This window comes from Chroicocephalus ridibundus, chromosome 9 (genome assembly GCF_963924245.1).
Source record: "Chroicocephalus ridibundus chromosome 9, bChrRid1.1, whole genome shotgun sequence".
NCBI classification, from domain to species: Eukaryota; Metazoa; Chordata; class Aves; order Charadriiformes; family Laridae; genus Chroicocephalus; species Chroicocephalus ridibundus.
Genome location: NC_086292.1, coordinates 14,863,604 through 14,889,088, shown reverse-complemented (window position 1 = coordinate 14,889,088; position 25,485 = coordinate 14,863,604). Strand labels below are relative to the sequence as shown.

Sequence of the window (25,485 nt, the reverse complement as noted above, 5' to 3'; positions counted from 1 at the left end):
TTTCAGATCATCCAGTCCAACCATCAACCTAACTCTGACAAAAACCACCACTAATCTAAACCGTGTCTGCCAGCGCCACATCTGCCCGTCTTTTAAATACCTCCAGGGATGGTGCCTCAACCCCTTCCCTGGGCAGCGTGTTCATGAACCCTGTTCTACTCTGGTGCTGACAGATACAGTCCATTTTGCTAGATGTGTGCGCTTCAATGAACCTCACACGCACTCCCACCGCAGAGTTCACGTCTAATGGCAAAGTTTATGTTTTCTGTGGAGATCCATTTTTTACAGTATTTTTACCTCTTGAATCACTGCAAATAAGTTGCTTCTCTCAGAGGCCTTTGGGAGTCCCGAAGAGCTAAAATGAGTGTCCGAGCCGCTCCCCCGCAGCGGGCAGTGTCTGCGCGCGGCCGCTCGCTGATGTTGACGGAAACGTGATTTTTCCAATTAATTTTGGTATCATCAAGTCGCCGTCACGTGCCCCGCTGCGCTGTTGTCACGTGAGCGGGCGGGGCGAGGTGCGCGCCGGTCACGTGGCGGTGCGCTGCCGGTGGGTCAGGGCGGGACGGGGCTGTCCGGTCGTATAGCGCAAAGTGCCAGGCGCCGCCCCGCAGCGGGGAGAGGCCGTCGGAGCCGCCCGCAGCCTCCGGTGAGTGCGGCCCGGGACGGTGTCACGGCCTCCCGGGAAGAGAGGGTGCGGGGAGGGGGTATGCCGCGCTACGTGTCCCCTCAGCGCGGGGTGGGGGTGGGGGCGGGGGCGGGTCCCGCCGGCTGAGCCGCGGGTCGGGGGCGCCCCGTCCCTCGGCGCCCCGTGGGGGGTCCAGGCCCAAAAAGAGCAGCTGGGGCTCGGCCGCGGGTCTCTCCGCACCCCGCTGCGGAGCAGCGAGGAAGGGTGGTGAAGCCCCCCGGCTCCCAGCAGAACCGTGGCATGTGGCTCCTCCCGGGGGAGCCGGCGTGGGCTTCGGGGGGTGAGCAGGGGGTGACTCGGCGTTTCGGCAGCAGACCGACCCACCGACCGGGGGCTCTGAGCCCAGGGCGGTATTTCCTGGTCAGCCGCCTCACTGCAAACTGCTTCTGCCTCCGGGATTTTTCCCGGCGGTAGGCAAAGAGCGGTGCGGGAGCCCCCCCAGCGCGCCTGTGGCTCCCTTAGGATGCAGGCAGTGCCGGCGGGCTGGGCAGGGTCCTGAGGGCAAGCTGACAGGCTGTGCTGGCCGGTGGGCACCCGCGCCTCGGGGAGATCTCCTTGCTGCGTGGTGTACAGTAAGTGCGCGCTCACTGGTGGGCCTGAAAAAGTACCTCTGCTGCCGCTGCGATCCTCAGAGAACGACTTGTGATCCATTTGAGTGCACAAGTTACGGAGCCTCTTCCCCGAGACCCTGCTGCTTAACTTGTACCTCTGAAACGTCTTACTTAGTGTTTTGCATTGTGATGGCAGTACTGTGTGCACAAGTACATTTTTCTGATGTTTTCATTAAAAACATAGTGTAAGTATTCTGGGCAAATAGTTGTTAACGATGCTTTAGTGTAAAATCTCACTAAAATGAGCAAGAGCAAACACAACTATTGCTTCTCTGTACGCGTGTTCTGGAAATTGCCCGTAATTATTAGTGAAAAGTTTCTTAAAAATCTTTTATGCAGTCACCAAAGATTTCATGTCTGTACTTAAATACTTGTTGAATTGTGTTTCTGAATGTAAATAAACCAAGAAATAATTTTTTCTGTTTGGCAATGTGGAAGTTAGTGTGAGCACAAATGCAATTTGATTAAATTGATAATTACAGTATACTTTGTAGAGAAAAGACGTAAACCTTTTTTCCTTCCCAGGTGGTGAACTGGGAAAGTAAAAACTAGCATTACGTGTCATTTGCTGGTTTATTCTTCTTATTTTCACTTAAATAATGTATTCCACATTGTTCTGCCTTGCTTTTTGAGACTAAGCTCAAGAAAGAGGAGCCCCAGTTGGCCTTAGTGTGCTCATATGACCAGGGTTTATAAATTATATTCTGTCCTGATATTTGCTGTGATTCTTCCAGGGGAACGTTCACGTTCTCCAAAAATCCGACTGGAAGAGGTAGTGGAAGGACACAAAGAAGTAACAGGATTTGCTAAGAATTTGTCTCAAGTATTCTAAAACTCTTGTTAGAAATGAAGTAGAATGGTTTCAAGGTGTTTTGTTTGGTTTTCTTTCAGCTGGCTTGTATAGAAATCAGGTCCCTCAGAGCAGTTTCCATAGTCTGCTGACCAAGCAAGACTCGTTAAAATCTTGAGCAACATGAATTGCAACCTATTTAGAGTACCATGTAGCTCTCTGTGGCAGGTATTTATTATAGATGTGCAGTTTCTCCCTCGGTCATTAAGCCTCATATATCTAGTCATACTTTCAAATGTAATTGTTTGCCAATGAGCGTAATAAAACCTTGTTCTTTTGCATTCCACCAGACCTCCTGTAACCCGTCCTCCAGCACTTCTGTAAGCGCAAGGGTGAGGCGATACAGCTTTTTCCTTTTGTGCTGTCCTTTGCTCTTTTTCATATGTCTTTGCAGAGTTTTAGGGACAGGTACCTTTTTTCCATTTAATATAATTAGTAATGTATCTTTCTGCTGCCATCAATAAAGCAAGCTATAAAGTAGGACTCAGCCATTTAGAAATTTAGTAGAATCCAGAGGCTGAAGTTAAATCTGACAGATGATGTTTCTGGCGTTTGTGCGATTTTTGCCTGGCTTTGACCTCTTTCAGTTTCAGAAGCTATAAATTCAAGGTAATTATCTATAGAAGACTTCGGTGAAAACTGAAGTTGTACACTCAGCCAGAAACATTGTGTGCTTCCCAGTTAAGCATCCTTATGGTCCTAGAACAGGCACAAGGTGTGTTTGTGGTGCACAGTGCTTTGTCACCCTGCAATGCCTGGGTTAGCTCGGATACTAGAAGCACTGAAGTGTTTTGGGGGGAGTAAGGTGAGAGTCTGGGCTTTTACCACTGTTTTAACTTCATCTTCACATTGCTCATATTTTCTTTTTTTTTTTTTGGTAGTGTGAGGTTGTGAATGACTTTGACTTCATCAATCCTTACCTTGCTTCAGATGTATTACTTACAAAGACTGCTGTAAGCACGTCAAAAAAAATGGTTCACAGAGATGAATCCGAGTTTCTCAGTCACCTTGTGCCTGACCACTGTTTAATTTTCCTTTCCATAGGGAGCAATTGCTGTTGGCAGCAGAAATATTTTTTCTTTCTGTTGCTTCATTCACTTAATAGAACACTAGTTGACTTTATTCAGGAAAATGAAATGTTTGGATTTTAACTTGCACACAGGCAACCCAAGCATTAAGCCTAAAAGTGTACCTGATAAAAACATATAAGGACTTATGACTGTCCCCAGATATCGTTTTGGTTTTAATTATCCTTTGTATGCCTCCTGTTCTGTCACTGAGCATCACTCCTCCACACGTAGTCTACTGTGTTCGGTTCTGCACTCTTGCAGAGCCAGATTATTTCTAGGGCTCTGCTGCTTCATTGGTGGGATTAACATACAAACAAGGAAGTACTACTGGGTTGTGTACTGCAAAACACAGGTGAAAGTCATGAAAGAGAATAGAAAATGGGAGTTTCCAAAGGTATTAAGCAGTAAATAGTAGAGAATACAGTAAGCTTTTACTGAGTTTGTTTGAAGCCAAGGCGCTTCGTAAGATGAAGCTGCTTTAGGTGATATTCCAAAACAGCAGCAGTTGGATTGAAGTCTTTTGGTTTCTTGTATTTGAACTACGTAGCTGTTAGATAAATGGGGGAGGGCTGCCATTTGTTTGCATTGTCAAATCCTAAAATTCTTACAAATTGATGACGAAGGTGTTTTATAGATGGAGCAATGCATTGGTTAAGAATAAAACCATTATTGTTCTCTAAAACAACTTGTGATCCACATCAAGTTGATTATGTACCTGAAACGCTTGTAGATTTACTTCTGTCCAAACCTTACTAGAGGACAGATTGATTCTGTCTGTGATAAGCTGTTGTGTGTCATTTTAGTTAGTTGGATGTGTCCGGTTGTGCTCACAAAACACACTGTAAATCAAGTACTTTTTGAAACTTTATCTGTACTTCAGCCTTGTGGGAGTATTCATTGCTTCCTGACTGTGGAGTTACAACTGTGTCTTTGTTTGCTCTCTGTGGACTGAACATTCCTTAGGGAAGAACTGAGGTAATCAGTAAGGATCATATTTCGATATGATGACATGGAAGCTTATAGCAGATGAGCCTGAGAAAGGACCTGCAATGTGAATTTTGCTTAAAATATACTCTTCTGCTGTCTCATAATTCTCTTGTGTATCAGGTGACAGTTCTATATTTCTGTAAGTTGTGAATATTTACATACAAATATTTGTGTGTGTGTTTCTAATAACTTGGGTCTTGTAAGAATAGGTGAGAAGTGAGATCTGTAATAACTATCTGAGTAGAGTTGTCTTTTTCCTGTTCTTATCAGGGATGAGTTATTGTTCCTGTTTTCTACTGACTATAGCATATTTAAAATTAACTTCTCAGACTATCTTCCATGTTGTTTACATAGTGAATTTTTTTTTTTGACCTAGAAATTATAGTTAAGTTCTTCCACAAGTTAGTGGCTTACAGAAATTTGCAGTGTGTTCCTGGCTCTTCACATGAAATGCAATTAAAAGAAAAAATATGTTTTTCATCTATTGGAAATTTCAGTAATTCGGAAGTTTATACTGTCTTTATTTCTTGTTGATTAAGCTTCAGCATGTAGTTTTGTGCATCAGTGGGATAAACCTGCTTCTATGATGAAACATTCTTGTATTCTTACATGGTTTGTAGCATGTCTCAAACCGAAACCAGAAACTTTCAGACCTTCCTTAACAGGGAACGGTTATGAAATGTCACCAAGGAGCGAGCAAATTAATGTTATTAAACATTGTTAATGCTTAATGTAATTTAGTTTTCCCAGATAAGTCCCCAGGGTAAAAAAACAAGTTAAACACGTGTTTGACTTTAGATGTTCTGTTAATCATCAAAATTTGCTGTTGCCTCCACTGCAGCCAAACATTAAGCAGCCGGCTGTGATCATTTTCCTGGTCACTAACCTGTCATTGGAAAAAATAATGTGAATTTTCAAAAGCTTGAAAAAAATATCTGGAAATCACTTCCTTTGCCCTCTTTTCCCCCTCTGCTACTTAACAGTAAGCATTGAACAAAAGAAGTCCTTTGCATTAGCCGTTATTTCTACAAATTAATTTGATTTGGGTTCAGTCATTTGTTTCTGGGCTTGTTTTTGTGAGCACAAATAAAAATGGTAATCTTCAGAGGAGCAGAAATTAGATTTTTCTGAATGAGATGTGGAAAAAGCTTGATTTGCTTCTTAGGGCTAATTTCAGTATCACTTGTTTTTGCCAGCATAGGATAATATATGAGATATAAATGTGGAAAAACATGATCGTCACCTGTGCCACTGTGACTTACGGGCTGTCCTCTATCGTTCTAGCGTTGCAAGAGCTGGTGTCTCTCTTTCTCACTTGCTGAAACTCCTTACAGTTTCATCTCGTGCACTGGTGAATTGTGGCTTGCTGCATGCAATTGCATCATCTTGCTTGTAACACAAATCAAATAATAAATGTCTGAACACTTTCCCTTTTTGAAAATTCATAGGAATAAATACCTAAAGTTCTGCTTCCTGTTCAGCTTTGCTCAGATTTTGACATCTGCTAGAATTACATTTGGCCAGGTACCTCATCTGTTAAACACCTGTTTTCACTTCAGTCTTTGTGAAATGATTTAAGAACAAATGTCTTTATTGGTTTTGGCCAACAGCAATGAGAAGACTTGTGTAGACTTCACAATGGAGGCAAAATCTATAGTCATCGGTGTGGAGGGGATGACATGCAATTCCTGTGTTCAAACCATTGAACAGCATGTCGGGAAGATGAATGGTGTCCGTAACGTTAAAGTAAGTAACGCTATCACTATTTCTTACAAAGCTTTGCTCTTATATGAGAAGCCATGATGAAGTATGGACCAAGGGAGGAAAATATGTGGAAAGAGTATATTCTGTATGTTTCATGGGAGGGTCGTGTTAGAAGTGCGTTCGTGTATTTCTGGTATAAGAGAAAAACAAGGGCTTACTTCACTGCAATGGGAGCTGCCATTATTGGGACTGGCAGTCATTGCCATTGGCATTGCCATTGGGACTGGAGCACCTCCCTTATGAGGAAAGGCTGAAAGAGCTGGGACTCTTTAGCCTGGAGAAGAGAAGGTTGAGGGGGGACCTGATTAATGTTTACAAGTATCTAAAGGGTGGGTTTAAGGAGGACGGAGCCAGGCTCTTTTCAATGGTTCCCAGCGACAGGACAAGGGGCAATGGGCACAAGCTAGAACATAGGAAGTTCTGTTCAAATACACAGAAAAACTTCTTTACGGTGAGGGTGACAGAGCACTGGAACAGGCTGCCCAGGGAGGTTGTGGAGTCCCCTTCTCTGGAGACTTTCAAGACCTGCCTGGATGCAGCCCTGAGGGATGTGCTTTAGGCAATCCTGCTCTAGCAGGGGAGTTGGACTAGATGATCTCTAGAGGTCCCTTCCAACTCTGAAGATTCCGTGATTCCGTGATTATCTGTTTGTTACTCTCAAATAATTTTCTGCTTTACAATTAATTCAGTATTGTGAAGTAATGAGAAAAAAGTTGGGGGGGGGGGCAAGGCAAGAACAGGAAACTTTTAAATAACATAAAGCAAAAGCCACTGGTGAAAAAAGCAAACTGTCCTTGTCCCTTATACTGAATAAGTGTTAGTATTTGCTCACAAGCCTCCAGCCTTTTCTTTCAAACTCATGGTACACAGAGGTCCCTTGCACAGATTCAGAAGCGTTCTGTGATTGTGGTGCACAATTCTGTACAAAGGCAAATGATGCACTGTTAGTACCAGTGCCTGGAGTAGGAGTTCACGTATGCACACTGAAATTTTGGTGAACAACAGCAAATATTTGCAAGACATGTAATATTTCTATTTTCCTTCAGCTGTAATGGAGCTTTAACATGACAGGAGGCTATGTTCTGACACCAGAACCTTAGATCACTAAACAGACTGGTTTAGAAATAGGGGTACCAACATTAACATCTGTGATGTGGTATGGTCACGTAAATCAGTAGGTATCTGCAAACGTGAAATGAAGTCAAATGAATGCTAAAAGCGGCCTGGAAAATAATAACCCCAAATAAACTGACTTCAGAATCCTCCTTTTCTCCCTTACTCCAGCAAAAGATTTAATCTTGTCAACCTTGCTTTTTTTAATTGTTTCAGCTAATTTCTGAGAATACACAGATGACTTCAGATAGGAGGAGAGATTCATACTTTAACTTGATTGAAGACGATATGCATTCCATAGTGTCTTTTACATAAGGAATGAAGCAGGTTTTTAAAAGGACAGTACTAAGAGTTTTGTGTTTAGGTTTTAAGGTAAATAGCTTATCCCAAAGCTGAATACTATTTCTAAAACTACTTTGGGCAAGAAAATATATTACAAAAACTTAGACTAAGTAGAACAGGACTATAAGAAACTTTAAGAGGTCATATTTAGTAATTATCCTCTTTACAGCATCAGAACTTCAATTTAGCCAGATCATTTGTTTCAGAAGAATCTCTGAGAATAATAAAACAGGGGTTTGTTTAGTGATTATGAATTAGGTCAGCAAAAGAGACGAATGTTAGATGGGTAATACAGACAAACAGACTCGCATTTAGGTTATTTTGCCTCCAACTGCAATGAAACCAATAAATGTCTATGTTGCTAAATCTGCTAAGGCCCATGATTGGGACAAAAATGAAGAAAGGTGGTCCTTAAAATGATTTAACTGGTATAATTTAATCATGACTGTGGTCTTTAGGTTGTACCTTTGCCTAGAGAAAAGATAGAATTGAATGATAATGTGTTGGGCCTCTGGCAGGCATTGGCTTTCCCTTTTGGAAACTGCAATAATTGCATTTGATGTATCATTGGTGGGAGCAAATTAAATTAAGGATATTTGTACCATCTGATGTGAAAGGTTAGTACCAAATCAGGATGTCTCTGGATCACCAAAATGTAGAGAGAGAGGAAAACCAGCTTCTTTAATGTTTGTCATATATCAAATTTCGAAACTGAATTTTGTTCTGTGAGGTCTGGTGCGCTTTATTGCTCATAGCAAGTTTACAGCCTGTGCCTAAGATGCCTAGAAATACTGGACTTCTTTCACTGCCACTTAAATCTGTGGGTTTTCTCAAAGAGTATTTTCTTCTGTCCTCGTAGCCTAAGGGTAATTACTATTAACTGCAGAATTGTATGTGTGATTGGAATTTTTTCTGTGGGCTGTTTTGCTTTTGGAATTGAATTGGGTTAGTCATTGTAATTCAAGAGAGTTTGGCTCTGGAAGTTTCATTAAATGTGTTGGTGCAGTCTGGGTGTTTTAAGTAAAAGTGGCCAGACAGACTTGTAAAGGATTCTGAAACTGGTGGGAGGGAAAAACCCCTGTTCTTTCTAGCCTGCTCTTGCACAGGTGAGCAGAAGTTAGTTTATGGTGGCTATTGGTATGGTTCTACTCTTCAAGGTGACTAGTGATGGATAAAATTGTACTGGACGAGCATAGGTACAAGTTAAATCTAGTCCTAGACTTGTGCAGGGTATTAGTTCTCAACACTTTGTATTGCAGTTTGCTAAATTGTTTTGCTTTTTTTCCCTTGCAAGGTATCCCTAGAGGATAAGAATGCAGTCATCATTTATGACTCAAAACTGCAGACTCCAGCAACACTGCAGGAAGCAATATACGACATGGGATTTGATGCTACATTAGCTGATTCAAACCAACAACCTGTTATACCTGACACTATTTTTGTTACTATTCCTACTCAGTCAGCTCTAACACCTAAACAGATTTGTAATACACTGCTAAAGAACAAAGGTATCATGGATGTTAAAATGTCCTCCGATCAAAAAACTGCAGTGGTGACTTTCATTTCTTCCATTATAAATGGCAAGCAGATTATCCAAATGGTCCCAGGAGTAGATTTAAGTATCTCTGCACCAGAGGTAACGCCTGGAACTTGTGAAGATTCCAGCTGGTCTCAAGCAAGTAGTGTTATGTTGCGGCTGAAAGTAGAGGGGATGACCTGTCATTCCTGCACCAGCACCATTGAGGGGAGGATTGGCAAATTGCAAGGAATTCAGCGAATTAAGGGTAAAACCTTAGTGTATTTTTATATGTATTGAAGTTGATCGTGCTGTTCTGTGATGGCATTGTGGAGGTATCTTGGATTTAGATTAGATAGCTTAGTGTGACAGTTACTCTTAGTGGTACCAGGTGTTCACTTACATGTTTAATTTGGACTAGAAGTGAAGAAAGGGGCCCTAATCATGGTGAGGCTGCTGCTGTTACATGTGTGACAGTATTCAGTGCTTGCTTTGTATTTTGGTAGGGGGCCTGGAGTAGTTACGTCCCATAATTTTATTGCCAGTTATAGGAATCTCTAATACCAGATGTCTTTTTTGTACTGTAACTAATTTTAGTTTATCTTTTCTGTTAAATTAAAAATTAATATTGGCATATATGTGATGGTATCTAAAAGACAAATTAGTGGTATAAATAGCTTTGGCATAAGTGTATTGCCACAGGCCCCTGATAAAATCTAGTAAGAAATAGTAATGCCATTTGTGGAAGTCCTGGAGAAAGAGCAAAAAATTGAGGAAAAGGGGAGTTGAAAACTGGTGTAGTACTAGACAAAAAATGTTTGAACAACTAAATTGTTTGATATTTACCAAACCAATTAAATCTCCTTCCCATTGGAGTTACATCTCTGAGCATTTAAAGCTTTCTTGGAAAGCTTTGACAAGATCTGTTCTTAGGACAACGTGCTTATTATGCTTAGGGCAGTAATGCACACTTGTTTTTTATTGATTAATTTTCAGTGTCCCTGGACAATCAGGAAGCTGTTGTTGTCTACCACCCTCATCTAATTACAGCAGAAGAAATAAAACATCAAATTGAAGCTGCGGGTTTCACAGCATCTTTCAAAAAGCAGCCTAGACCCCTCAGGCTCAGTGCCATTGACCTGGAAAGGCTGAGGAATCCTCAGACCAAGGGCTCTGAGACGGCACTGAAAGAAATATCAAATGTGAATGATACAAAGACAATTGTCTTCAGAATTGATGGCATGCACTGCAGTTCGTGTGTCCTCAATATTCAGAGTACCATATCAGCACTCCCATCAGTAACGAGTATAGTTGTTTCATTAGAGAAGAAATCTGCTATTATAAACTATAACCCAAACTTAATTAGCATAGACGTACTGAGAAAAGCCATAGAGGCAGTGTCTCCAGAGACATTTAAAGTCAGCCTTCCTGATGAATATGAAAATGTAGCGTTTTTCTCCACGCTGGCGTCTCCACTGAAGTCTTCTCATCCAGCTTTGACGGATGCTAGCCAGCCACTTACTCAAGTTGTTGTGATAAATATTGAAGGAATGACTTGCAACTCATGTGTGCAGTCCATTGAGGGAGTCATATCCCAAAAGGCAGGTGTAAAATCTGTCCATGTCTCTCTCTCGAATCACAATGGGACTATAGAATACGACCCTCTGCAAACGAGCCCAGAAGACTTGCGATCCTCAATAGAGGATATGGGATTTGATGCATCTTTATCAGGTAATGACATATTAAACTTTTAAATCAAAAAGGATTATGCAGTTCTGTTTTGGATTTGGTACCACCCAAGACGGAATTTAGCAGTTGACGTATACTTCATGCTTGCCAAGAGAAGCTTTATATCTTCATTGTCAATGAGATAATTAAATATACGTGTGCTTCCTTTAATACATCAGACTTATTAAAAGTGATTGAGATATCTGCAAGTATAAATATGTCAGATAAATACTGGTGCTCCAGTTTGCTACTGTATAATATTCATGGCATGAATGTGGAATTGGAGCTTTGCTAGCTATGAAGAATATTATGGATTGCTGTGCTGAAGTTTAATTAATAGCAAATTATCAAAAACTTGGCTCCTGTGGAGAAACTAGTGAGGGGATATTTAACCAGGCTGAGGAGTGACGAGAATCTGAAGAGTGTGGACATCACTGAGGAGGTTAAAATGATGTTGTGAGATAACCCTGGTAGGCAGCTACACATCATCCAGCTACTTGCTCACTCCCCCTTGGTGGGATGGGGAGGAGAAGGGTAAAAGAGCAAAGACTTGCAGATTGAGATAAAGTTAGTTTAACAGGTAAAGCAAGAGTTGTGTGTGCAGGCGAAGCAAGTTATTTCCCATTGGCAGGCAGATGTTTAGCCATCTGCAAGAAACCAAGGTGTCATCATGCATAACGGTTACTTGGGAAGAGAAGCGCCATCACTCCAAACATTCCCCTTTCCTCCTTCTTTCTGCAGCTTCTGCTGCTGAGCGTGATGTCAGATGGGATGGAATATCCCTTTGGTCAGTTGGGGTCAGCTGTCCCAGCTGTGTCCCCTCCCAACTCCTTGTGCACCCCAGCCCACTTACTGGTGGTGTGGTGCAAGGAGCAGAACAGGCTGCTGATGGTGTGCAAGCAGTGCTCAGTAATAACGAAAACATCGGTGTGTTCCCAGCGCTGTTTGGTCGCAGATCCAAAAGATTGCACCATCTGAGCTACTACGAAGAAAATTGACCCTGTCCCAGCCCAAACCAGTACAGATTCTTACTGTGATGGCTGGTACTCTGAAAGGAATCGCACAGTGGGAGCAGATGGCTAGACAGTAGAATGCAGAAGACTTATGGTGAGAATACAGGTGAATGTCAGTAGGAAGCGAGGCTTCCTGAGGGGACAGGGAAGCTCCGTTTCTTGATTGAGTAAGATTAAATTTTGAGAAGTACAGTATGTGAGCTATTTTATGACAATAACAGAAGTGGTCAGGTGCTCCCATTTAATTCCTCTCATTCTGCTGCCCCATAAACATAGCATCTCCTGAATCGCTGTAAGAAGCAGTTCTCTGCAGTTTGGGCGCCCTTCTCTAAGGTCAAAAACACTGACTTTGCTTATGAAACTTGCACTTGCTTACAAATTCAGCTTTGTACCCCAGGTAAAGTCAACAAAATTGTGTCTTAAATTAAGGTTGCAATGCAGAGGTTGAGCTTACAGCCTACAGAAGAGAACAAAAGATGTGCAACAGAACAGACAAATACAGTGGAGAAAGGCAAAAGGAAAAATTGTAAGAAAGAAGTCTGTAAGTTCATCAGTGGCCCAACCCTTTGTCTTGTTTTCTCTTGCTTATTCTTAATTGACAGATGGGTGAATCTGATTGATTGACAAGGCATGTACAATTACCACTTTTTTGGTCTAAATTTGTTGCAGCATGTATTTATGGCTGGTGCAGTACCAGCTCATACCTCATTGCAACGGCTGTCGGTAATGTCAGGAATTGCAATCTCCTTTTCAGCAAAGGCAGAACGTTCTGTGGCAATAGCTCAGCCCTCACACGAAGTGCAGCTGGAATCTCACAAAACTGAGCCGCCCTCCAAAGTGTCCCCAGCCTACCTTGCTAGGCAAGAGACAAAGACTATATCGAAGTGCTATGTCCAAGTCACAGGAATGACGTGTGCTTCATGTGTAGCCAACATTGAGAGAAATTTGAGAAGAGAAGACGGTAAGATACATGTCGGTGTAATCTGTTGAATTTCTAAGCTTGTCTTTCAGAGAACCCATCTAGTTTTTACACAGCGTTCTTAATGGGTGGGTTGGCAAGAGAAGTACCATTGCTGCTGTGTTTCATGGGTGAGAACACGATCTGCTCGCTGTAGGTTCACAGGGTGACAACAATGTCCTTCCTGCTGCTCTGTGGGCATGCTGGCTAGAGGCTCCCTTTGCAAAAGTAGGAGTTGGAGTGATCCAGAGAGAATATAGGGATCAAATACGGGTCCTTCTGAGATTAAACCAAATCTTTTCTACTGGAGGGATGTGCCCAGGTCTGCAACTTAAAGGCAGAAATAGACACGTCTGTATTAGAAAGGCAGCTATTAGAGAGGGACAGTATTAATATGGATTAAAGAGACATAAGTTAATTTTAGCTCTGTGAGTCAGGACAACTATGTCTGTCTTCTGTCAGTGTGATGATTATATTTGCAGGAACAAATAGTTGCATGAGTATGGTGTAATGAAAAGTCATTAATGTAGACTGTTTAATTATTGTAATGAAGATGGCTGTGTCCCAGGTTAACCCGAAATTTAATTTTTTTTCATCCTAGAAAATGGATGAATCTAAATCCTTTTCACTTAGCGTACAGTAGGATTGCACATTGTTAGATCTGCCCTTTCTCTTACATCTTCTGTCTTGAAGAGGAGGCTTTTAGAAATGGTAAATGCAGATCAGAAAAATACGCGGAACTGTATTTTAGAAGAACTTCTTTTAAGTAAAAATAGATCATCTTTTCATGTAGCGTAGTTTGAATGTTTGGACTGTTAAAAACATGCAATTCATATGGAGTGATACTTTGATCCGTCACACCTACACTTTGGTGCTTTTGCTGCTTTGTTGATGTATCTTCCAAAAATGATGATGTTCTTCTTTATATGTACCTACAGTATGGTAGCTTTCTCAATTTCAATAAATTGCTATTGTGCCATGATGTTACCGTGCTTTTTTTAAATATGATCTGCCAATCCCACGTTTTGTTTACTAGGAATACATTCGATACTTGTGGCCCTAATGGCAGGAAAGGCAGAAGTGAGATATAATCCTGCTGTCATACACCCTTCAGCTATTGCAGAGCTCATACGGGAACTGGGATTTGGAGCTACCGTGATGGAAAACTGTGGTGAAGGAGATGGAATTCTGGAACTTGTTGTAAGCTAGTAATTAAAACCAACCACCTCCATCTTTATTGCTTTTATCTATTGGATGTGCTTGTGTAAGCATCTGCTTCCTAAAGTGTTAATCATATAATAGAGCTTAATTTACAAAAAATAAAGTATAAGAGTACATCAGGTATGTATCACAAACTATATCTTGGCCTGCAAACTGTGCTGGCTACTACACTGAAGTCAGAGAAATAGTCCTGTGGCTTTTTGAGTATTTTTTTTTTATATTTTCTTTTGGTAGCTGAGGCTAGCTCAGTGTACCCCAGCTTGAGCTTGAAGAGCCAACAGAACTTTACCTTGTCTCTGTGCTATGCTTCCTCTGTGGTGCTCTCATCCTTAACTGGAAAGCTCCATCTTGCTGCTTCAGACCCCAGAAATATGCAATAAGTAATTCAGGATAGTCACAAGCACTTTTTCTTTTCCTACTTTTTAAGATGCATTTACTGAGTAACCTGTGGTTTTGATAACAGGAAGGAACCTTTATTTTACAGGTGAGAGGAATGACATGTGCTTCTTGTGTACACAAAATAGAATCCACCCTCATGAAGACTAATGGTGTTTTATACTGCTCAGTAGCTCTTGCAACCAACAAAGCACATATTAAATATGATCCTGAGATTATAGGTCCTCGAGATGTTATACAAGTGATACAGGTAAGTTTCATGAAGGCACCAAGTCTTATGAAATATCCAGTGTGCTTTGAAGAGTTACATACAGAAAAGAAGGGAAGACTATTAAAGGAAAAAAAAAAATCTCTTCTTCCATCTGCTATCTTCTTAGTGCAGGTTTCTGCAGATAATATGTGTGCTCTGGCACAAAAGCAATGGTCTATTATGACTTTGCCGAAGTTATTAAACAGAAACACTAAGAAAGCCAGGCTATGGTAGAGTTCAACTTATCACCTATAGGTTTGCAGAAAAATAAAGCACATTCATGAGTACTGTAGCAGGAGAGATGAAATAAGTTTCTTGGCTTTGTCCCTCGATTTTGCTACTTCTGTGCTTCAGGAATAATCATTTTGGAAAGACACATTTTAGAATAGCTTTTTAATGTTCTAGAAGGGTTGATTTCTACATCGGGTTGCTTTTCTCTCTTTGCAAGGTAAATAAAAACTAGTAGCAGTTGTATCACAAATGTTAATAAAGGAAATGAAATGTAAGGCTGGCACCATCAATAATCTGGCAATAACTTTACATGAGCACAAAGTGTCTTTAATAATCGACTGTTCTTTTTTTTTTCCTTATGCGTTTTTCCTTAGGATTTAGGTTTTGCTACATCATTAGTCAAAAAAGATAGATCTGCTAGTCACCTAGATCACAAACAGGAAATAAGGCAGTAAGTATTCCTGAACATATTTAGATCCTGTAAACATCTTTGAGTCTTCTTTTTTAATCAACAGTACGGTTATGAATTTTTTTGGTGACTTTTGCTAGCTAAAATGTTATTCAGCACTTGACTGTGAAACAATATTTCTTTTTCTTCTTTTAAATCTGAGGTGGAAAAGGTCTTTTGTTGTGAGTCTCATCTTCTGTATTCCTGTCATGGGGCTGATGATTTACATGATGGTTATGGACAGTCAGCTTGCAGATGCTCACGCACGTCACAACATGAGCAGTGAGGAAATGGAGGCCCTTCACTCCTCTATGGTCCTGGAATACCAGCTCCTACCAGGATTGTCCGTTATGAATTTTCTGTCGTTTTTACTCTGTGTCCCTGTACAGGTAAGCAGGAATATGACAACTCCTAGTTTATTGGGCTTAAACACTCAAAATGGAAGATGATGAAGAAGTTAAATTTGAGAAGTGGCTGTAACTATGCAGATAGAAAATGCTTTTGAGGTTGTGGGCTACTGCTCTTGTCAAAATCAGTGGTGCTGGGGCCCTTACGGGCAGGCCAGGCAGCGTAGAGGTGCCTCGCTGCACTGGTGGGCATGGGGAGGAGCTGGTGGAACTGCATGGAGGTGAGAAGATTTGCAAGTGGTGTGGTAGGTAGAGATCATAGCTAGAGCTGGGATTTCGTTCGGGAAGAGATGGAGAAGGCAAATAACACAAATAAAATGGCTGTCTCCCTCTGTTCTGGAAATGCTGCTGCTGTGTGTTATGAATGTGTGTATAAAATACAACTGATGCTCTCGTTACAGATGTTTGGAGGCTGGCACTTCTACATACAGGCATACAAAGCCCTGAAGCACAAAACTGCAAATATGGACGTGCTCATTGTTCTGGCAACCACCATTGCGTTTGCCTACTCCTTTGTTATTCTCCTAGTTGCAATGGCTGAGAAAGCAAAAGTAAACCCTGTGACTTTCTTTGACACACCTCCTATGCTGTTTGTGTTCATCTCCTTGGGCCGGTGGCTAGAGCATGTTGCAAAGGTAAGGAAAATAAAAGCCCGTGATATCTACAAGCTGCAGGACACTAAAAATCATTTCAGAATGTTGTGTACCTTTGAAAAAAAAATCCCATGAAGAAGTTTTGTTAGGTTCTTCTAAACTTCTTTGTTGTAAAATCATCTTCAGTAACCACACTAGTAAAAATATGAAATTACTTAATATAAGTCTGTTTACAGAAGGTATTTTCTTAATAGGGTAAATTACAACATACGTAGTTGTCATTTACCCAGCAATTTTTTTCAATAGCATAGTCAGAAAAATATGAAAATTATTATTCTAGGGTAAAACGTCAGAAGCACTGGCAAGACTAATTTCCTTACAAGCTACTGAAGCTACTATTGTTACCTTGGGCCCTGATAACGTTCTTTTAAGGTATTTTGCTTTGTCATTTGCTTTTTCTGTTGTTCCTCTTTTGTTATTGATGTGCTTAATTCACAGACAAATGTTACCATTCTATAGAACTATGAAGCAAATAACTGCAGATTTCCTGGCAGGCTTGCCAGATATAAACGTTAAAATGCAGAAAAAACAACACTGTTCTGATTTGGGTTTTTTGGAATCTTGCTAGTCTTTGCTGCAATAAGAAAATTAATGGATTTTCTCAACTTTACAGTTGAGATAAAGTAGATAAAATTATGATAAAATAATCATAGTGCTCTTAAAAATGGCCTTTCTTGTGACAGTTTTTATATATATTAACAATGTCAACCGATGAGATTATGCTTTGTGTATAGTAACAACTCCTTTTCCCTGGGTAACTTCAGTTAACAATCTCTTATTAAAAACACTGTACGTCATTGTAGTGAAGAGCAAGTTGATGTCGAACTGGTTCAACGAGGTGACATTGTCAGAGTGATCCCAGGAGGCAAATTCCCAGTGGATGGTCGTGTTATCGAAGGACACTCTATGGTAGATGAATCTCTTATCACAGGTAAGCATTTGCTTTTTGCAAGTGTAAAAATGTTTTTCTTTAAACGAATATGAAAAAGGGAAGTTGAAGCTGATGTTCTCACTCTTCTAATTGCATGTTACGAGTTGGTAGCTATAATAATATTGATGAAAAATATACTTAAGTGTCTGCTATTGACTTTTCCTTAGGTGAAGCGATGCCCGTGACTAAAAAACCTGGCCATACAGTTATTGCAGGTTCTATTAATCAAAATGGATCACTGTTGATTTCAGCAACCCATGTCGGAGCTGATACAACTCTTTCCCAGATTGTTAAACTCGTGGAGGAGGCCCAGACCTCAAAGGTAGAGTATTGTCAAATTAAGCATATGGGGTTTGTCTTATCATTTAGGCATCAGCATACCAAATCATTTGAAGAGCGATTAAGACTGTTTAGATTTGAATTGCAGTTGCATGATGAAGTGTCTTGCTGAATAAGGACTTTCATGTAGTCTACTGTTCCAAGTCTCATCATCTTGTTAAGTGAAGATGTAGTTATAAAGTGTGGCTTGCCAAATGTGCTGCAAACAGAAGCTGTGATTATATCTATGTCTGAAGGCATAAAAGAGAGTACGCATAATGTTACTGAAGCTGACGTGTTTCTCCTTCCTAGGCTCCTATCCAGCAATTTGCAGACAAACTTAGTGGCTACTTCGTTCCTTCTATTGTGGCTGTCTCTGTGGTTACCCTTTTTGCCTGGATTATAATTGGATTTGTGGATTTTGAAATAGTAGAAAAATACTTTCTGGTAAGTAAGTCTCCTTAAACACCTTCTGAAATACTTCAAAAATAGTTAGGCTACAAGTCTATTAGACTGCATGGTTCCCTTTCTGAATTATCGTTGCAGGCTGTTGCTGACTATAGATATTATATTAGCAGTAGTAGTAGTATTATATTTTTCATATTGTATATTTTTTTTTTACGCTGTATCACTTCTACATTTATACTTAAAGAGAATCTGCAGTAATTAATCAATTCGTGAAGTTAGTATTTAAAAAAAAAAATTAATTAAAAAAAACAGTAAATACTAAACATCAAAATTTCCCAGTTTCCATTCCTTCTCTGCAGGGAAAAGAAATACCTTGTGTCATAAGCTCCAATTCTAGTTTTTTTAGTATAGCTCTACGTAAATTCATCTTTGAAATCAGTGGAATTCGTATTCATTACAGATAGCAGAGGAGGATCAGGATCCTAACTTGTACCTGAGGGTTGCTTAGATCACAGGTTTCTTGGGTCATGACTATTTCTGATTAGAATTTATTAGTTCCCAGGAAAGCAATCGTCATATTCTCTTCCTTTGTTATTATATATATAGTTGATAGGGTATCTTTTATTACATTGTGGCATAAAAGAGTTGTTACACTGTGTGGTTCCTTATTTAGGAAAATGTACAATAAATAAACCAGCTTGTGGGTATATGCAGTATAGAACAGAACTTAGTCATTAATTAGTCATTAATCGCAGCTTTTGCATAATTTGCCTGTGCTTTACTTTTTAATACTTTAGTTTATCTATTTGCAGATTTTTTTTTTTTTTCACAACAAAGGCAATGTGTAGTTGAATACACTGTTTCTGTTGTTCAACTTCCTGTATTACTAAAATAAACTTCTGTCACTAGGGTTACAATAAGAGCATTTCTGCAGCCGAAGTGATAATCCGCTTTGCTTTCCAAGCCTCTATCACAGTCTTGTGTATTGCCTGTCCCTGCTCTCTGGGATTAGCCACCCCAACAGCTGTGATGGTTGGTACTGGAGTAGGAGCTCAGAACGGCATCCTGATCAAAGGAGGAGAGCCGTTGGAGATGGCACATAAGGTAAGAAATGTGGGTTATTGTGACAAGAGCTTTAACGGCTGGTCTCGGTGGCATTGTGCCAGCTGTCCATCAGTGATGTATGATCAGTACACGGTAGTAAGTTTGGGTAAATTGGGTGGTTTTCTGAGGAAGCTGTACATTAAAGCTTTGTTGAATTAAGTCTTCCTGTTTTGCTGCAGGTGAAGGTGGTTGTATTTGACAAGACAGGTACTATTACTCATGGGACTCCAGAAGTGATGCAGGTGAAGTTTCTAGTGGAGGGTAACCAACTACCACATCATAAAATGCTGGCGATACTGGGGACTGCAGAGAGTAATAGCGAGCATCCTCTTGGAGTAGCAATAACAAAATACTGCAAAAAGGTAGGTTATTTGTACAGGCAATGAGTTGTTTGTGTGATGGAAGAACTCTCTTGCAGTACTTAATACATATGAATAGTCTTGTGTCATTTAGAAAGTAACTGATGGTATTCACTTGGGAAAGCTGAAAATTGTGGAGCCACATAGATCACTTAATGCCATACCAGATGCACTGGATGCTCAAACTTATGTTTTGATGATTGATTGACTATTCCTCTGCTCCTGTTAGAGCTAGCTTGACTGCAGTTTACTTTGTGGGGTTCATAAATGTGGCATGCTTTTATACACTTCAAAATTTTCTCAGTTTGCGTCCTTTTTCTTTAGGAACTGGACTCGGAAACCCTTGGGACATGTACAGATTTTCAGGTGGTTCCAGGCTGCGGCATTAGTTGTAAAGTCAGCAATATTGAGGCATTACTCTACAGGAAAGATAAAATGGTTGAAGAAAACAATATTAAAAATGTGACACTTGTGAAAATTGAGGAAAATACAGACGAATCAATGCAGCCTGCTTTGATTATTGATGCTGACCTACCAAGTAAGCTAACTCTGGTTTATAGAATAAAAGGGATAATTTTTGCTTTGGTGTCTTTAGGATCCTTAAGAACGAGGTCACTTTTTTCTGCCCTGGAGAACTGGGCTTGCATCAAGGCACACATTGAAATTGTTGATCATTAGTTTATTTCATGCTCACGCATCACTTATGACATTTTCATTAAATACAGTTTGAAGTTACATGTTGAATATGGGGCTGGAAAATCATGCAGGAATTGTATTTCACCTCTCTGTGGCTTTGCTTTGCTTCATCCCCAGTTACCATTTGCTAGCCAAAATTATGTATATTTGCACAACTGACTGGTTTTCAACGAAGAAAAGCTCATTGCTAGATCTTTCAACTACATCAGGCTGTTACATATAAATCAGAAGCACTGAGAAAGGGACTTTGTCCTTTACTGTCCTGTGACCTGTGATTCTTGGTCCACTGATGTGGTAACTACCCGTTACTGAAGAAATGTTAGTGTCTGTTTTGTCAAGAACATGTGGAAAGATTGGGAGGGCAGAAAGCATTGAGAAAGACTTACTTTCTGTTTGGATTCTCTGCAGTGATATTTCTGTGCATACTGGGAGGACCTGGGTAGGATTAGCTGGAGGGAAGCTTCCTGGTTATCTGTATGATGGCAGGATTGTATTTTCTTCCTTCAGCTTCTCTGACTTCTCAAAAATACTCTGTTCTCATTGGGAACCGGGAATGGATGAGTAGAAACTGCCTCCTTGTTACAAGTGAAGTTGATAAAGCCATGGTGGAACATGAGCGGAGAGGTCGCACAGCAGTTCTAGCAGCTGTTGATGGTAAGTTCAATGCTGTGTCTTTTTTTTTTTTTTATTCAGAGGTTTATTTGTCACTATTTAAACAGAAAGCAAGAAGTAATAATGTCATAGCAGTTAATATGCAAAGCAGAATAATAAGATGAAAAGAGATAATTAGTTTTATAACACTTTGATATGAGAAAGACTTCTTCCTGCCCTTTTTCAGTTGACAGGAGTGTTTCATAATACAGAGACTTCAAAGAGCAAAGGGGAAGAAAGGAGAAAGAAGGATATTTTTTTTGCTGTCGGACAGTCCATGTTTTGTATTGCCTTAAACATCGTTGCCCTGATATCTGTTCTCATTCTGCTTTTTACTGTTGATACTACTGTTTCTGGAACTGGTCTTACTGGGGCAAAAAAAAGTTATGTGTTTTTCCTAAAGCAGTAAAGATCTGTATTACAAACATATTCTTTCTTTCTGTTCTTTTAGGAATGCTTTGTGGCTTGATAGCTATTGCTGATACTGTGAAACCAGAAGCGGAGCTGGCAGTCCACACTTTGAAGACTATGGGATTAGAAGTTGTCCTAATGACGGGTGATAACAGCAAAACAGCAAGATCTATTGCCTCTCAGGTAAGCTGTTATACGTTGTTATGGTTTGAGGAACCCACAACAATTTACTGTCGTTTAGACAATTATTTTGTCACTCGATGACCCCTCCCCACCTGGGAAGGGGAACTGGGGGGGAAAAAACAAGGAAACCCGAGGGTTGAAATATAAGCAGATTTAATAGAATACTACTAAATAATTAACATTAATAACACTACAGAACCAGTATTGATCTTGATACCAATATAAAATATACAAGGATTCTACTCAGCCCATTCTATCAGCAGGAAGCTGTGCACTCCCAGCAGGGGACAGCAAATGTGGGACGCTGCAAGCGCAACAGCTTGGGGAGGAAAGGAAGGTCTCAGGGGTCCAGCATGGGGCAAGAAGTTCTCTGAACCACTGCCACCAAGGGAGAGAGGGAACTTCTCAGCACAAACTTTCTAATTTATATTTAATGTGACATTCATGGTATGAAATCATCTTGTTGGACAGCTTGGGTCAAGTGTCTGGGTCTTGCTCCTCCTCATCCCTGCACCTGGCAAGGCTCAGAAACATTGGGACCTTGAATCCCACATAGCCTGGCTGGGTATAAAGTAAATATTTTCATTAATTCAGACACTACAGTCTTCTAAAAGTGTGGGTTTCCCAAGCGTTAGAAGAGAAGTTAGTCCTGTGACGAGGACATATATGTGTTTATGTTTGAAGCTTGCTGCAACCCACACAGAGGAAGCATGCTGTGTCATGTTGATCTTGCTTGTGGCTGGCTTAGAACTGGTGTATTGTGGAAAATAATATAAACAAATTCAGAATAAGGAGGGGAACTAAAGAAGCCTTTTTGAATGGAAACAGTATCAACTTTGAATTCAGAGCTATTTTCCTATCAGCTGGGTTTGGTCTTTAGCTCACAAGTGATAACGTGGGTTTCAACCTTCCTAGTCACACTATTAGAGGCAGAAGCTTTGATAGCTGGTAGAAAACCTGCAACACAGTTTTGTATTTGTCTCTCTGTAGGTTGGCATCACCAAAGTGTTTGCAGAGGTTCTTCCCTCACACAAAGTAGCCAAAGTGAAACAATTACAGGATGAAGGAAAACGGGTGGCCATGGTTGGAGATGGTATCAATGACTCCCCAGCTCTTGCCATGGCCAATGTGGGAATTGCTATTGGCACGGGTACTGATGTAGCCATTGAGGCAGCTGATGTGGTTCTAATTAAGGTAAGAAATAAGAGTGCTTCATTAAAAGGATATGATAGGAGGGGTTAGAAGGCCCAGGATGTCTTGAATGATTCAGCGCACTGCTGAGGTGTACAGCCTTCATGAGCCAGGAGAACTGGAGCAAAGAATTGTCTTCATCTTGTTTTAGTGTCGTGGTAATTATCCTGTGATGGAAACTTCCCCGTTTTCTGGGTACTACAGATTTTGGGGTAATTCAAGTTTGAGAGTGGGCAAAGGAGGCAAAAGTGACGTGACCTTCAGCAAACATAAATTATATTTCAGTAACATTCCATAGTACCTCCAAGGTTATAGTCACTTCTTCCAACGCCTCGCCACCACCTTGACAGAAGCTGTGGTCAGTGTCTAGAGCTGTCCTGTGTGGTGCTGCATATACGTCATTTGGATGACAATGATGACGTGGTATGAGATTGGCGCTGATTGCATGGGCTCTGTGCAGACAACTAGAGCAGCCTACAGCATACTTCCTACCTGTAGTCTGTTATATCCAGTGCATGGTAGTCAGCTTTAAAATAGGAGTGTGGTGATGCTACATGTATGCTTTTTTTCCTCTCTTTGACTTCTCTAATAAACACATGAACTTGCAGGATGACTTGATGGATGTGGTAGCAAGTATAGATTTATCAAGGAAAACTGTGAAAAGGATCCGGATCAACTTTGTCTTTGCTCTAATTTATAATCTCATTGGAGTTCCCATAGCTGCTGGTAAGTGAATGTTTCCCTGTGGTACTGAGTTTGTGCTTAGGGAGTAGAGGATTGTGGTGGTTTGCTATTGTGTGGAAGAGTGTCCGTCGTCCTTATTTCTGACTGTCTCTGCCTGGGAACGTTGCAGTGGTAGACTTGTGAGCTGTCCTCCTCCCACATTCTGGCTATTATGGATTTGCTCAGCACATGAAAATAACTTTTAAGATAAAAGGTTTATTGAATGAGCCTGATCCTGCAAACAAGCAGATTGCTGCAAGGCGGGCAAGACATGCTACCTCTGAACTTCGAACTGACGAAATGACACGTCCAGCTGTATTCACCTGTAGGTTCTAGCTGAGATAGAACACAAATACTTAAATATTTGTCACTTATTTAGCACTAAACTAAAATCCTATTTATTTACATATTGAAATACAGTTTCATGTGGACTATTTAATTTTACTTGTATGTGTTAACGTGTTCCTGCTCTGAACTTTTTGCTGTTTTATTTTTCTAGGTGTCTTCCTGCCCATTGGTTTGGTTTTGCAGCCCTGGATGGGATCTGCAGCAATGGCTGCCTCCTCTGTTTCTGTTGTGCTTTCTTCTTTGCTGTTAAAGATGTGAGTATGAACAATTTTGTCGTTTGTTATTTGGATTGGAAGCTGAGGCCCTTTGCTTTGAGTGGCAGAAGATAAGCGTGGGACTGACAGATTTCAAAGCTTTTTGAAGAATGGTTCGGGCAGTTCTGTGTTTAGCAGCAGTTGGTTTTGTTCTTGCTTGAGGAGTCAGTTGGTCCAAAGTGCTTCAGACAGTAGTGTTTAAAAAAAAAAAAGTTATTTCTAATGTGAAGAGAAATATATAAATTGGAAGTGGGTTCAGAATGGAAAATTCCTTAGTGGCCTTAGTGAGAAATCTTGTCAGGACATGCTGGCTTCTGAGACAATGTGGCTGTAAACACCACACCGACACTGAGGATTGTTGCAGTAAGTAAACTGCATTTTGCTGCTGCGTTTGTTGTTGTGTTATTGTTCCTCACTCTGCAGGCAGGAGTGTAGCACTGTGATGGGAATGGTACTGTTTGCTCTTTAGTTAACACACGAGGCTTCAGAAGAAGGAGAGCAGAAGATTTGGTAAATGATAGCTACCGTGGTCTGCTCCCAGTAGGTACACTTTGCCATTACATTTTGGGGATGCTCAGCACCACCAAAGCAGTTAAATACTGAGTGAGGCGGGTCAGCTCTACCTGTTCTCCTGTGTCCTGGCCAAAAAGCACTGAATTAGCTTCTGGTTGCATAGTAGCTTTGCAAAATATGAAACTCATTGCCGTATCATTGATCAAATTATAAATGTCTCTGGCTTGTGCATGATCATAGCACATAGGCTAGCTTCTTTCCATATTTTAGTGTACTTTACTTCAACCTGACATGCATTGTCATCTTTTGTTTTTTCCTTCCTTAGGTACCAGAAACCAAGTGCTGAGAAACTCGAGTTCCGTGCCCGTGGCCAAATGAGGCACAAGAGCCCATCAGAAATCAGCGTCCACGTTGGAATTGATGAGACTGGGACAGGCTCTCCTAAACTGAGCTTAATGGATCGAATCATCAATTACAGTAGAGCCTCTATAAATTCTCTTTTTTCAGACAAGCGTTCAGTGAACAGCATTGTCCTTAATGAACCAGATAAGCATTCGCTTTTGGTGGGAGATTTTGGAGAAGATGACGACACAGCATTATGAAAGACTCGTCCCTCCTGCCCTGGCTAAGGAAAAACAACCGACCCTGAAGCAAAATGAAAAAGCAACCAAAACAGCTGTTTAGAAGTCTGTGCATGTGCTGATCGTTTCTGGAGGTCTTTTCGGATGTATTTCTTCTTTAATGCAGAAAGCTAGTTTTTGCAGTGACTTTCCAGGGTCTCTTTTTTTTTTTTTTTTTTTTTTTTTAAACTAGACTTACCAAAACACTGGTGCAGGGGTTGTTGATGCTTGCAGGCAGGGCCATGTTACCATTCCATGAAGCTTGCAGTGTAGCATTCTTTTTGGCAAAACGTCAAAATACAATTAAGGAAACTAAGGAACCAGAAGCCTGTTTCCCAGCCTTGTAACAGGCTATTTTGTGCATAGTCAAGTCTAGTACTGTGTTAAAAAATTATAAATTACCGTATCTGCAAAATACTAAAGGTTCTGCATTTGCAGATAGATGTGCCTTACTTCAAAACTTCCAGGACCCTCTCGTTTCCATAGCCTGATTCTGCCTTCTTCCAAAAATGGTTCCTCTCAAATGCCTTTT

At 40.7% G+C, this 25,485-nt stretch overlaps 1 protein-coding gene across 3 annotated transcripts; it reads left to right on the top strand.

Annotated features, from left to right (window-relative positions):
* Positions 1 to 527: 527 nt before the first annotated feature.
* ATP7A (ATPase copper transporting alpha) lies at positions 528 to 25,134 on the top strand. Of its 3 annotated transcripts, none has more exons than XM_063345698.1 (24): positions 547 to 646; positions 2,437 to 2,478; positions 5,814 to 5,949; positions 8,717 to 9,206; positions 9,935 to 10,669; positions 12,434 to 12,640; positions 13,674 to 13,837; positions 14,343 to 14,504; positions 15,110 to 15,186; positions 15,347 to 15,572; positions 15,992 to 16,225; positions 16,524 to 16,615; positions 17,047 to 17,174; positions 17,342 to 17,496; positions 17,805 to 17,939; positions 18,810 to 19,004; positions 19,184 to 19,366; positions 19,688 to 19,901; positions 20,567 to 20,713; positions 21,162 to 21,304; positions 22,295 to 22,498; positions 23,104 to 23,221; positions 23,718 to 23,820; positions 24,659 to 25,134. In XM_063345698.1, the coding sequence occupies exons 3-24, from the start codon at positions 5,842 to 5,844 to the stop codon at positions 24,933 to 24,935; spliced, it is 4,497 nt and encodes a 1,498-aa protein (XP_063201768.1). In that variant the 5' UTR covers positions 547 to 646; positions 2,437 to 2,478; positions 5,814 to 5,841; the 3' UTR covers positions 24,936 to 25,134. The 3 variants fall into 3 exon arrangements, with proteins under 3 accessions (XP_063201769.1, XP_063201768.1, XP_063201770.1); XM_063345700.1 differs by lacking the exon at positions 547 to 646 and adding an exon at positions 987 to 1,481 and having other exon boundaries at positions 2,403 to 2,483; XM_063345699.1 differs by lacking the exon at positions 2,437 to 2,478 and having other exon boundaries at positions 528 to 646.
* Positions 25,135 to 25,485: the final 351 nt, after the last annotated feature.